Source organism: Odocoileus virginianus, chromosome X (assembly GCF_023699985.2).
Source record: "Odocoileus virginianus isolate 20LAN1187 ecotype Illinois chromosome X, Ovbor_1.2, whole genome shotgun sequence".
NCBI classification, from domain to species: domain Eukaryota; kingdom Metazoa; phylum Chordata; class Mammalia; order Artiodactyla; family Cervidae; genus Odocoileus; species Odocoileus virginianus.
In genome coordinates, this window is record NC_069708.1 from 7958939 (window position 1) to 7974382 (window position 15444).

Sequence of the window (15444 nt, forward strand, 5' to 3'; positions counted from 1 at the left end):
ATTTGATTTAAAATACTTGGAGGAGGAATCAACTAAAATTGGAAATGTTATTACTTCAACTTCATGAATTAATTGGCCACCTATTATCTACTACTAGTAATGAGATTATTAAAAAGTCCCTTAAAACTTTTCAGAAAAATAAAGGTACTGTTTCCCCAGCAAATACACCCATGTGAATAATTTTATTATTCAATATAATTGTTTTATGTGCATTTCACAGAATTATGCTTCTTAACTGAAAACTTGGTTTCAAGACAGTTTATAAGTGCAGATACCTGCAAAGTTTTAAGTATCAACTGAGCATCTGTTTTTCTAATTTTTTCTTAGCTACTTAAGAACACAAACATTAACTCACCAGGCGTTATGAACAATACTTATGGAAACCATTTCGTAGTAGCACATTAGAATCTCAGGGATAATGGATCATAATCCATTCACATTTCATATTCTAAACAACCCCTGAAATAGTCTATGAATAAATATATTGCACCCAGAGGAAATGGATCATTACTTGAAGTGCATCCATTAATTTTATTACTTGTATACAGTGCATAACAGACTGTTAGAATAATTTTAATTGTGCACCACCTTCCATGCAAGTACTTCAAAACTGCCACTTAAAGTGAAGTATTCCTCATCAAGTATATTCATCATTAGCCATGAAGCCAGGGTAGAATAATACAAAACCTGTGTTTTCAGAGCTCTTGAGTTAGAAGAATATTTGGAGTGAAAACTTAAAATAAAGTTGCTAATAGTCTCCTGTTTTTGTTGCATATTAAGTGAGGGTCATTACAAATCCATTTGGCATTTAATACAACAGCCTAAAATGTAATTGAAACTTAATCAGAGTCCATGAAAATAAGGTCTGAGTATTATAAACTAATTCTAGGGTGTTTTCTGATGATGCTAACTTTTATACAACTGCCACATCATCTTGTTTTAAAAATAATAGCTTTAAATAAATAGGTTGGGCATAAAATTCATGTCCCTAATAAATCTAATATATAAATTTACAAATGTAACTTTTTTCATTTTTTTCCTTTTCTAAACAGCACTGAATTATAAGAGGAAAAAAGTCAGATCTCTACTCATATTTGCTTTTGTGACTAATTTTCCACACCAGTGACCTCTTTAATTTCCTCCCTTCACACACACACTACACTCACAGACACACAAAGACACACACAGAAACACACACCAGGAACCGAGTCTCCTCCTTTGGAGATTAAAGTTAAACAAAGAAAAATGTGTCTGTCAATTAACAACATTTATTGAGTGTGAACTCTGTGTAGACCATTATCCCAAGTGTCACGTGGAAAAACAGGAAACATAAATCAAGCTGCCCAGAACTCAGGAAAGAACAAGAGAAGAGGAAATGAGTCCAACCGTGGAAAGCTGCTCATTCATGATGAAGGGGCTGGACCACTGCATACAGTACCATTTCCTTGCCCCATTGATACACAGAGCAGCTACAAAATCGCTTCCCATTAAAATATACAATTAGAATAGCTATTGCCTCTGAAAATTCTTCACAGTGATGTGAAAAGATAATGAGAGGTTTGCCTTTGAGGTGAGTCAAACTGACCCTAATGCTTGCCCTTATCCATCTGACAAAGTTTTGCCCAAATTCAAATGACATCATTCATTTTAAAGTATTTAATGAACTATAAATGAAAATATTAAAAATACAGTTCCATACTTAATATTATGGATAAGAGGAGCCCTTGTCTGTGATATCAGTCTGTGCTATTTAATTATGATACTTAGCAGACTTACTATTAGGTTTTACCTTAAACACTATAATCTAACACTCATGGGATGATGGTTTTGAAATGTTCTTTTAGTCTAATATACTAATAATTACTACTTTTATTTAAACATTTCCTTAATGTGATTGTCTTCAGGCTCTTAATTAACACACAGAACACTACAATTAGAAATTGAAAGTGAAGCACAATTTAATGTAGAAAACATTACTAACCCTATTAGATAATTATAGGATCTCCTCTGGAAATTGTGGTAAAACCATTTTATAGTTTAAAAAAAGGAAACTGAGCTATGCTTATGTTTTTAAATGAATGTTTTGATGCAACATTTTGGTAATTTCAATATTAATAAAGAAAAATAATTTATCAAACCCAGGGTCTTTTTTTGTTATATCTGACTGAAAAGGCGACTAAATATTTGATACAAGAACATTATTTTACAAAAAGAATTAAAAATGAAGTCTAATGCTAAACAGATAAAAATGAAGTAAGCATATTTTTAGGCATAAAACTGTTCTAGATCTCCTGAAATCCCATAATTTCATTCAAACAATGAAAAGCTTTTGCTCTGAAGTTATGCAAATGAGTTAAAAAGCTGTTCAAAATAAAATACTTAAAACCTGTGTTTATTAATAATCTATATTACTGATATAATAGCAAGATACTTGATATTTATAGCTAAAATTTCCTAAAATTTTAGTTTATACCATTTTGTGTTTAAATTAATAGAAAAATAAACATTAAAATGGTCCATATTGTATATTGTTTTAATTTAAATAAAAAAAAATCTGGAAATTCCCCTTCTCAGAATATCACAGTTACAGGAAACATAAGTAGATCACTAGGTACCCAATTTCATCTCCCACTAACTCTCATTAAAGTTCTAGGATGTGAATAATTTATAGAGACTAAGGCTATGATCACACCACTCCAGTACTCTTGCCTGGAAAATCCCATGGATGGAGAAGCCTGGTAGGCTGTAGTCCATGGGGTCGCTAAGAGTCAGACACGACTGAGCGACTTCACTTTAACTTTTTACTTTCCTGCACTGTAGAAGGAAATGGCAACCCACTCCAGTGTTCTTGCCTGGAGAATCCCAGGGACGGAGGAGCCTGGTGGGCTGCCGTCTATGGGGTCGCACAGAGTCAGACACGACTGAAGTGACTTAGCAGCAGCAGCAGCAAGGCTATGATACTAATCTTACATAGTGAAAATAAACTTCATAAAGATTCTATCTGTGAAAAATTTCTCTAACATGAGGAAGAGCTTTCCACCACTCAACACTATAAGACTATCTATCCCCCATACCTCTCCGATCAACTGATTTTGATACAGGAGCAATAAATTCAATATTAATTAAAAGAAACAGTTAAATAGATGAATCAAAGCTATATCAAAATTCCATGTCAAAATCCCAGAAATTAACATTTTATATAATATTCTCCCTTTTAGTATCATTGTAGTCTCCATTTTAGTCTATTATGATCATTGAGATCCTTTATAGTCTTCTAAAAGAACTGATACACTTAAGAGGAAAATATTCATGTATAGCTTTGATGTATGCAAATAATTTATGCAACTTTTTTGATTTAAAAAAAGGTCCCAAATGAATTAATAAGAATCTCTTACTGAATTCCTGCATATCATTCAAGTATACATCATTTTACTGAAAAATTCACAATATAGTTGATATTAAAACTCAAAATATTTAATAGTAACTGTATTATAATATTCTTATGCTTATAACACTTGGCATTTGATATGATGCAGCCAAAACAAAAATTATCTTCTAATTGATCATAACTTCTATTTAACCCCGCAAAACTAAATGTGTGTTATGAGAAACAGTGTTTTCAGGACATACAATTGACTTTTAGCATAACTTTGCAATGTCAAATGAAAGCAGTTCCTTCTATATTGGCATCATGGTAATAATCTCTGTATTTTTAACCATTTTGAGACACTACCTCCCTGTTTCTCAGTGCCTTTCTTAAATTCATTTGGTAAATGCCTTCGGGACTAACAGATACTTTTTCTTTTGCATTTCTTAAGTGGTGCTAAAAATTCATGCTTTCAGTAGATACTTAGAAATGGCCAAAACTGATTTGGAAATATGTTTGGAAATATACCATTTGGGGTCAAAACTGATGTAAACTATAAGCATTGAGGAATCTTTTTTTTGCATGTCTTAGAGTTTCATTCTGAAGGAAAAAGAGTTCCAAAAGCATTCTAGATACTTTAAACATGCTCTAATCTCATGATAAACTATTTTATGTAAAATATTCAGTTTCCTATGTGTGTGTATATATACATACACATATATAGTTTATGCTTATATAAAGTATAAACTATAATATATAAGCATATATATTTATGCTTATCTCCATACATATTTTAAACTATGAATATATGTTAAGCGTTGCTATCATGGGGAATCAAACATTTAATCTATATATATTTGCATTACTTGGATACAGTTATAACATCGTATAGGAATGATCTGCCTTTATCTTAATTTTTAAGGACAAGATATGTCATGAGATCATAAATGAAGTACCATGATTCAGCTCTCTTTTTCCTTTCTATAAATAAAAAACAAGGATGCATGTGTTTTATATGGTTATGAATTTTATTACAGCTCCATAGTCACACTTGAGAAAGGAAATTCTTAACTTGCAAATGTAAGAGCTTTACTGAGATAACTGTTGAGAAATCTGGTTTAGAGAGACCAGTGTGTCTTTCAACTTCATGAACCACATCAGTATACTCTATCATTTGGTTCTACGTTGGTGGAGCAACTGCAATTTAGGATTGGGGGTTCCTCTGAAATATACCTAGAGAGGTACCCCAAGCACTTACTGCAAACTTGGCTTAACTCACAACTTGCACAATTGCTTAAAATAAATACTAAGCAATTTCTTCTATGAAAGACAAAAAGGAACAAAATGACAAGTTAGAATCTTTGAGTGTACTTTTTAGTAATTATGTAAACTGTTTGATTGAATAGCACAGTCAAACTATCTATTCTCTATTTATAGTCCAAATCTGAAATTAATCACATATCACTTACACCAAATAGTCATTAACAGAACACATGAGAAGCTAAAATTTGATCAATATAGTCATCCATGAGGAATGTCTAAATCATACACCCTACCCCTTACTGCTCTTTCCATTCTACATAAACTAGAATTTTCCTTCAGAAGTGTTATTATTTTCTGACTGAAATTACCAATGTCATTATCTCAATTACTGCCTTAATTTTGCTTTGCTAAATAGAATTTAATCAGCCAATTAATATTTATTAAACACCTACTATAGATCATGATTTTTCTTCATGCTTCCAAAATTTTGAGATATGAGGGCAATAATCTAGAAAATTATGTTATCACTAACAATATGATCATTTTAACCCGTGCATGTGTGTTCAGTCACTTCAGTCGTGTCTGACTCTACGACCCTGTGAACTGCAGCCTGACAGGCTCCTCTGTCCATGGGATTCTCCAAGGCAAGAATACAGGACTGGGTTGCTATGCCCTCCTCTAGGGGATCTTCCGGACCCAGGGATGGAACCCGTGGCATCTCCTGCATCTTCTGTCTTGCAGACAGATTCTTTACTGCTGAGTCGCCTGGTAAGCCTTTTGACCCTGCATATAACTTCAATTAAAAAACATCATTACTTTAATTTCTAAATTTTAATTTATTTTTTGAGTTTAGTCATTCAGTCGTGTCCGACTCTTTGTGGCCCCATGGACTGTAGCCCACCAGGATTCTCTGTCCATGGGATTTCCCAGGCAAGAATATTGGAATGGGTTGCCATTTCCTTCTGCAGGGGATCTTCCAGACCCAGGGATCAAAACTGTGTCTCTCAAGTCTCCTGCATTGGCAGGTAGGTTCTATTTTTTTTAGTAATTCAGTGTATACTACTATCAGATAATCTGAGTTAAGGTCTGCTTGATATTTGATTATGAACCAAGACCATTTAAAGTTGAGACCATGTAAAAGTATAGATTTTATATCAGTTTATAAAAATGAAAAAGTGATATTGCAGTTACCAGGGGGAAATTATATAACAGTATAAGGATATTTTTAGATCACATAATTTTATGTAGTATGAATATGCTGCTGTCAAACTCATCAGTTAAACTGTCCAGCAAACATGTATCTAAACAATTATATTTTTTGTATTTTGCATCTTCTATATATTCTTTAACTTGTTAACCCAACTGTCAGCTGTCTTATTTGCTTGCTTTTATTTTTAACCAAGTATAGTCATGGGGCCCATTAGAAGGAGAAAATGAATTGATTTCCTAGGAAGATCATTGAATTTTTTAATGCCAACATGGCAATTAAAGCAAAAAATAATTCAAACACAGAATTTATGCCTCAGAATGCAGGCAGGTACTGGAAAAAGCTGACATGCCTAACAAAAACACATTTGTTACATTTGGTTATTATATTCTCACAAATATATTCTTAAAAAAATAGCCTTGTTTGGAAATAGCACTGGCAGGCTGCAGTCCATGGAGTTGCAAAGAGTCGGACATGAATGAGCGACTAAGCACATACACACACTGATTTTCATAAACCACTTACACCTAGAAATGAATACGGTAGTATAACAATGACAGCTGGAAAGAACTTTGTTTATAATCAACATCAATAGCATTTTGTTCAGACAGCTTTGGGGGTACCAAGTGTTAGCAAAAATTAATTTTAATTCATTTAAAATTTGTTTTGTTACCTTTGTACTTTTACCTTACTCAAAATAATTGAAGTTAAAAAAAAAAGTTCCCCTGAGGAGACCTTTTTTTTTAATAAGTTAAAAAATGAAAACAACACAGAAAATGTCAAATATATTATTAGCAAATAGGTATAGGAAAAATATTCCAAAATTAATTTAAATCTGATTATAATCACTTTACAAATATCATATGATTGCTTACATTTCCATTTATTTCTGCAAATCTTGTTTTCTTAAATAATTTGGACAAATGTAAGCAGACTTTGCACTAAAATTGATTTCTTGGCAACAGACTGATAAAATATTCTACCACATTTCCTTTTCTGTCATTGGACTCAAAGTTGGATTTCCTCAAATAATTTGCTTTGCATTAAGAAACAATAATAAAAAGCTCACAAACTCACTTTAAATTTTCATTCAGGAAGTGGTTGTCTGATATAATTCAGCTGATAAATATGAACCTATGTGTTTATCAAATCCCTAAGAAGATTATCTAAATCAACTCCGTGTAATTACCATTCACCATCTGTTCCACCAGGGCCTGAGCTGATCTGCTGGCATCTTGCAGTTTTCTGAACTTCTCGGCTTTTTCTCGCTCTATGGCCTGCAGCATGATAGCAAAGGTGAGTATTCAGTACAAGGATTGTGAAACTACACAGTAATTATAACTTCTACTTGCCCTTTCAAGCCTTAAGATATTTCACTCTGTCAGTTTATCATGAGAATCTAAAGATTTTTTTTCCCAAGTTCTTGGCAATAGATGCATCAAAATGGCAATGAAGCAGAAGTCATTTTCATACTGAGTTGTTTCTTAAAAAATAAAAGTAAGATGTCTACTGTTAACATTTGTTACCTGATGGTTTCTGAGGCATTATAAGTTAAGACTGCCCCCCCAAAAGGAACCAAAGTCAAATCATAACAAACCATGAAACAATAAGCTGTTAGATCATTAAAGTGGAATTTACCTTTTAAAAACACACCACTGAAATTGTTACTAATAACATCAGTATATATTCTTTATTAAAAATAAAACAGAAAATACAGTAAGTATACACAATGGGAAAAAGTATACAAGCATAAATCATTTAGTGAAAAAAAAACATATTTATCTTAATACAAGACTGCAGGTTAATTTTTCTAAAATTGTCAAAGTACTCCCATTTCAAGGAAAAAGAAATTCAGTGTCATAAAGCTTCCTAAATCCCTTTGCTCATTTCTCCTAACCAAAGTTAACTTTTAAACAACAGAAACCCAGTTACTTAACAAAATGTAATATTTGATACTGTTGAGCTTAGCAAATAATGTCTCTATAGAGACATCAATTCTAAGCTATCATGCAGTAGAACTATATTACTATAGTCATTAAAAAGCTATGGCTATATGACCCAGCAATCCCACTTCTGGGCATACACACCGAGGAAACCAGATGTGAAAGAGACACATGCACCCCAATGTTCATCACAGCCCTGTTTATAATAGCCAGGACATGGAAGCAACCTAGATGCCCATCAGCAGATGAATGGATAAGAAAGCTGTGGTACATATACACCCATGGAATATTACTCAGCCATTAAAAAGAATTCATTTGAATCAGTTCTAATGAGATGGATGAAACTAGAGCCCATTATACAGAGTGAAGTAAGCCAGAAAGATAAAGACCATTACAGTATACTAACACATATATATGGAATTTAGAAAGATGGTAACGATAACCCTATATGCAAAACAGAAAAAGACACAGATGTATAGAACAGACTTTTGGACTCTGTGGGAGAAGGCGAGGGTGGGATGTTTCGAGAGAACAGCATCGAAACATGTATATTATCAAGGGTGAAACAGATCACCAGCCCAGGTTGGATGCATGAGACAAGTGCTCGGGCCTGGTGCACTGGGAAGACCCAGAGGGATCGGGTGGAGAGGGAGGTGGGAGGGGGGATCGGGATGGGGAATACATGTAAATCCATGGCTGATTCTTGTCAATGTATGACAAAAACCACTACAATATTGTAAAGTAATTAGCCTCCAACTAATAAAAAAAAAAAGAAAAAGCTATGGCTATAACAATGTTATATGTCCTGCAGAAAAAACAAGCTATAATATTATTAAACATACAATGAGAGCAATACTTCTATGATTTAATAGTCACCTTATACAAAGATTTCACTTGAGTTTGTGGCAGCAGGTTTTTATACATCAGACTGTTTTGTAAAGCTTTTAGATTTATAGGCATTTAAACAAATATTCCAGATTTTAATATTGGAGTACAGATGGGAAGCATATAATAGATACATGCACACTCTGAGAAGCATTGTTCAATAGAACTTTCAGCAAGAATGGACATAGTCTGTATCTGCATCCCACTAGCCACATGTGTGTGTTTATTGAGCACTTGAAACATGGCAAGTACAACTGGGTATATTAGCTTTTAATTTAATCTAAGTTGATTTAAATTTTAAAAGCTACAATGTGTCAACTGTAATTGCAGAGTGCAGATCTAGTGTCTTCCCTCTGAAAGCAAAGAGTTAAAGACAGACACACAGATCTAGATATGCAGACAGCAGTACAGACACAAACAATATGGCAACACTAAAAATACTTTCAGATAAGTAAGTAATCATCTAAATTGGATGATTCTCCAAGCATATCAAATGCTGGGAACGCTCATAAAATAATCCATATATTTTTAAATATTTTAAAAGATTCTCCAATTTAAAGAAGTAGTCACAAGTGAATAGAATTCTTTAAATTTATTTTAAAAAGAGTTCCATGCACTAGCATTATTGGATTCAAGGTAAAAGAGAGCAAAATTCTAAAAGATAATAGATAATAGAATACATCCAATCAGGAAAAACATATTATACATTAAAACTAATCAAAATTTAGCAAAGTAAGTGAAATAAAATACTAAAAAATGTCAGTCTTTTTTAAAAAGTATTTATAGCTTAGTTGGAATATAAACACTTTAAATTATGACATCAAGGGCAGCAAATGAGAACACAGTTTCATGTAATTGGTACCGAAACTCCAAAGGTTATAGAAACATTTTAGTATCTTGGATTCTACTTGAAAATTTCTAAGTACACAGACTGTGGTGCTTGGGGATTTATATGTTCCCAGGATCCCATACCAATTAGCAGGTGAAACTTCTGGGTTATCTTGAAAGTCAGTTTCACAAAGACATTACTGAATTGTTTACAAAAGCATGTGCACAACCATGGAAGGTTCTAGCTTGCTACTTGAACTGAAAAGTCCATGAAAATAAAGGAGCCACAATACACTGTTAAAGATAAGAACCTAGACAAAGCTCTAAAATTCACATTTTCTTAATTCTCAACTTTTGTCTTCTAAATTCTCTGTCCTTCATGTCTAATTGCCACATTTCCTAATACTTTAAATTTATTTTCCATTAAAAGATAAATGTTCTTTGCAAAGGGCTCAGAGAAAAATAAGCATATTCTAAGTAAATATATTCAAATACTCCCACTATCAAGAGTTATAGCAGGATTTGAGGCGCCTCAAATTTTAACTACATCAGGACAAAAAAAAGAAAAAAATAAATACTCATACTATAACAAAATGACAGCAAGGACAATGAGAACAAACTGTGTTCTTCAACTTAAGCAGTTTCAGAATTACCATTTTCTATCAGAGTGGCCTCTATTTTATCTACATTGAGTTTTTTTAATATATGAAATTATATAAAGAGTAGAATCAGAATACCATGTTGTCTTTATAAATAATGAATAGAAATTATTAATGGCCTTCTAAATGTCATGATCATAAGCTCTTTATTCTAAGCATCTAATGGAATAATCAATTAGTATTACTAACAGAGAGACAAATATAATTGAATATCCTGGGGGCAGTATGTGAGCTTAAATAAACCTTGCTTGGTTAGCCATATTATTCCAATTGTTCTAATTTATGTAACAATAACCAGCATCAGCAGTACAACAAAACAATAATCTCTGGAGTAGATACTATTACTCTCCCATTTTGACAGAGGAGGAAAGCGAGATAGAAATTTGTGAAAGATTTGAAAACATTGACATGACCATGAAAAAAAAATGGAGTGCCTAACACTGTGTACCAAAATACTGTGTATGTGCATTATTTTATATGTGTTTCAATAGTAATGCTATCAGATAGAATCAGCATTATTTTCTCTTATTTTACACAAGATAAAACTGAGTGCCAATAAGATCATCAAATATCCAAGGTCACAGAGATAAAGGGAACCCCTTGGTGGAGCAGTGGTTAGGACATTGTGCTTCCATTGCTGGGGGCACAGATTTGATCCTTGGTCAGGGAACTAAGATCCCACAAGCTGCCTGGCCTGGCCAAAAACAAGCAAACAGAAAAAGATGACAGAAGTAGAAAGCTTTAGACCCCTGATGATCTAATTACAAGTTAAGGTCTCTTTCAAACATACTCTACTGCTTCTAGGGGTATTTCAATGAAGATGCATCAAACTTACTGCTTCTAGGGGTATTTCAATGAAGATGCATCAAACAGATTTGAACAGATGTGATTCCAACTCACAGTAAAGATAACCGGATAGTTTGGATGTCATCAGAGATGGTATTCAAAATATTAATGCAGCATGGGCACTAAGGTACCAGACGGAATGCCTGGTCACTTGACATGGACACTGACAGTCTATAAGCTGACGGGCAACTGTGTACAGACCAATTACTATGCTCCACAGGCGATGTATATTCCATGCAAACTGGGTGACTGAGGCATAGAGATACAGGTTTAAGAAGCCATTCAATAGCCTCTTCATATTTGTCCATGTTTACATGATACCTGAGTTCTGATAAGTTACATCACTTTAAAGAGGAATATTGGAAAATAAAGAGAAATACTGGCACAAATGTGCTTTGTGAAGTATGAAGACATTAGTGAAGAGTCCAGCAACTTTCATTTCATACACAGCTATAGATAGTTGACTAAAAATAAAATGAAAAAATTTAGGGTAGCAAAGAGACAGGAATGAAGGTAATCAAACTTTTGAAGTCATTCTGTTTTCAGTTGGTTTGAAGGCTGTCCCCACTGCTTTCTGCTGTTTGACAGTCAGAAAGTGTCACTGGTTGATTCTCAGTCCTCAACTTACTTATCTGGATAATTTGGTTCAGAGCAGTCCTCTTCTTGGCAATGCTGATGTGACTTCCTAGACTATGAGCACACACTTCCTCCAACCTCAAAGACTGCCTTTACGCAGTCTGCCATGCAGGTTCCTCATCTCCCCGACCTCTACATACAGCATGTTCTTGGACTCCATCTATATTTACATTCATTCAGTCCAATGACTTTGCATCCTTGACTCTTTATCTCAAACCCCACAGGCAATCCATCAGAACATCCTACTGACTCTCACCTCAAAACACATCCAGAAAGTGATGCTGCAACTGTACTCACTACTGCTCTCAAAAGACCCCCATCATCTCTCACGAGTCTGGATGTTTCAGAATAACCTACTAAATGGGATTCCTACTCCTGCCTTGGCCCCCTAATGATACATTCTCAACAGAGATGACAGAGGAAGCCAGCCCACTCTCCAGAAGTTCCCTTCTCACTCAGAGCAAAAGCTCAAAGCCTAACCATGGACTCACCCAACCTTCATCTCCCTACCCTCTCTGACCTCTTCTGTTACTCAACACCTTGATATTTCAGCCCCAATATACTGTTTGTTGCTCTCTCATCATCTAGGCACACTCTTACCTCCTCCATCTGTGCATTTACCCTTCTCTCTGTCTTAAATGCTCCTATCTCGGGTATGTGTCCATTCTTCACTAGCTTTAAATCTTTATTAAATGGTACCTTCCCAGTGAGGCTTTCAACTGCCACTCTATCTACACACACACACACACACACACACACACACACACACACACACACACACTTCTTAGCTCTCTTCCTATTTCATTTTCATCTTTGGCATTTATCAGTAACATTCTATAGTAATCTGCTTAATTTCCATCCACCCCACAGGCATATCAACTGTAGAAGGTCATGTATCCTTATGCATTCCCTTCTTTGTGCTATCTCCAGTGCCTAGAACAGGGCCTGGTATATGGTAGATGCATAAAAAAGTGAGGTCTATCATAGCATAACACCTCCATACACAATGTTATAGTCTCTATCACCTACCCTCGCTTCAAAATCTCTAAGAAGGTGTACATGCATAACAAATCCTGGTAGCTATACATACAGTGGTCAAACAACCAGCCCAGGAGTTTCGGGGCTACAAGCTCTGAAAAGTAAAGCTGGATCCAGTTTTAAAGTCTCCTGGAAACTTTAGGTTAGATTGAGAGTTGACACAGCAATTTTCTCTCCAACAGGATTGTTACGAAGTCCTGATAACAGGAATAAACAATAGCTCCAACAGAAAGCAAAGAGTACTGTGTAAAGTTCACCAAGTCAAAACAATAGAATCTCACCTTGGTACTTGCAATATAATGAAGAAAATAACATACTAAAAAAAAGAGCGAGTATAAACTCCCGACAACAGCCTACCAAACAAAAATTCAGGAAGCATTTTTTGGCATCTTCGCTAAGATATCCTGGACTCCAGGAAAAAGTGATATAAAACTATGAGACTAGAAGATGTTGAATTTAATAGAAATGAAATAGCAAGGCAACAGAGACACCAATCTCATAAGGATCACGATCCTAAATTTTTACTGGAGACTGTAAAATGGAGAACTGATACTGAACAAAAGACAAAGGAATGTTTCTTGACTACGATACTAATCAGGATTCTTTGGGCTCAGTAGTAATTCCATTTGGCAAGTAGAGAGTATCATATTTTCAAGTACCCTAATTAAGTTATTCCTGGATTTTCAGACTGTGCAAAATCTTTGGCTCTACTGACATGTGGGAATGCTTTGTTACTCACTAGAGAATAAGTGTAACAACATTTTAGTGGTCTCAAAAATTTTGGAGATTACTTTTTTCTCAAATGTTTCAGCATCTTCACTCTTTCTTCCTCTTCCATGGTTCTAAATTCATCAGTCCATCTCTTTCCCTCTCTCTCTCCCTCCCTCTTATATATATATATATATATATATATATATATATATATATATATTTTTTTTTTTTACATACAATGTATGGGCTTCCCTGGTGGCTCAGTAGGTAAAGAATCTGCCTGCCATGCAGGAGACCTGGGTTTGATCCCTGGGTCAGGAAGATCCCCTGGAGAAGAAATGACAACCCACTCTAGCATTCTTGCCTGGGAAATCTCCCGGACAGAGCCTGGAGGGCTACAGTCCATGGCGTCAGAAGAGTCGGACACAACTTAGTGACTAAATAAAAACATTAGAGAGACGCTGGTAAAAAGGAGGACATATAGTATACAGAAAAGAGAAGTTTACTAGTTCTTCAATAAGCTGATTAAAAACACTTACAACCTCTTGTCCTCCTTCTTACAAGAATCTCTTTAATGTGTGTGTGTGTGTGTGTGTGTGTGTATGTGTGTGTGTGTAAACTTTCCCCTTGTTTTAAGGCCAAAAGCATCATCTGAATGTTAAGGATGACACCCATTTTCTTACATACATTTCATCTTCGATGTTAGTCCAAATATCTATAGTTAGCTTTTAGCCATCACTACTATACAGAATATGAAAGGCTCTAATATTCTTCTTACCAAATACAATTCTTATAGCATTAAGTACTGATAACTAAACAACCTATTTAAAATCACCTTATTCATGAAAACATGTCTGCCCTTGACATATGAGCTTTTTCTAATCTTTCTTCCGGTAGAAACTCATTCAGCTTTTCTGCATGTGTATTCCTTAATATCTGTTTATCATATGTGTAAGCCATGCATATATATGAGTGATATGTATACAATATTTAAATTTTAAATTTTTTTCTTTTTATAATAGAACAGCATTGTGAAATAATTTTCTCTAAGAGAATAATAGGTTAGTCAGTATATACTCTGTATGTGATTCTATGTTTAGAAGCTACTAATCAGAATCTAAAGTATATAGCACACAAAATTTCAAGTAAAAAAGGCATCAGTGGACCATTCTATGAGCAATGTATTGTTCATCTTTAAATATATAATGTGCTCACGAAAATTCTTATAGCTCATCAGGAAATTATGAATTCTAAAGTGTATACCTTCAAGTGCAAAATAAAAGACAATTTAAATTACTGTGTTGGACACATGAAGCTAATATAATAGTGGATATAAACTATAATTCAAAAAATAAGATAATTGATCTAAAAGGCAATTTAGTTGTATTATAAAGAAAACAGAAACATAATCAGCATAAGTTCTAAGCAAAGTATACAGAAAAGAGACGTTTACTAGTTCTTCAATAAGCTGATTAAAAACACTTACAACTTATTGTCCTCCTTCTTACCAGCATCTCTTTAAAGGACACCTCCTTTCATGACATCTTCTCTAATTAATATGAAAGTCAGTTCCACATTCCCCAGAGTCCTACTCTGACTATAGAAGCAATTAATTTTCTTTTCACTTAAGATTCTATAATGAAGTTTTACCCTTTGACAGAAAAAGTAATTTATTCACTCAAATGTTTATTCAGAAGATGTTATATCCTTCATATTGGTAGCAGAGCCTGACTTGCAATGTGTCTGCAAGACTGAAAAAATCACCTATTCACATAGTGAAACATTAATTAGATTAAATATCAGGCACTAGATTACACACTGCAATACCAAAACCAAACTGAGCCAAATCAAAACAGGAAAAGAAGAAGAAAAAAAAAGTCAAACAGAGTAAGTTTTAGTCCCTAGTTTCCAGAAACCAACACAATAATAAATATAACAATGGTCAGAAATCACTCTGGATAAGTAAAAAGGAATTAGGTCATGGTAGCCTGGAGAATCCCAGGGATGGGGGAGCCTGGTGGGCTGCTGTCTATGGGGTCGCACAGAGTTGGACACGACTGA

General features: G+C 34.2%; 1 protein-coding gene across 7 annotated transcripts in view; it reads right to left on the reverse strand.

Annotated features, from left to right (window-relative positions):
• The window catches only part of DMD (dystrophin), a 2261655-nt gene that overhangs the window by 1410635 nt on the left and 835576 nt on the right, over positions 1-15444 (reverse strand). For all 7 annotated transcript variants that reach the window (XM_070462101.1, XM_070462106.1, XM_070462102.1 and 4 more), the window contains one exon: positions 7027-7114. In XM_070462101.1, the coding sequence (XP_070318202.1) occupies positions 7027-7114 (88 nt within the window). The remainder of the gene's footprint in view (positions 1-7026; positions 7115-15444) is intronic.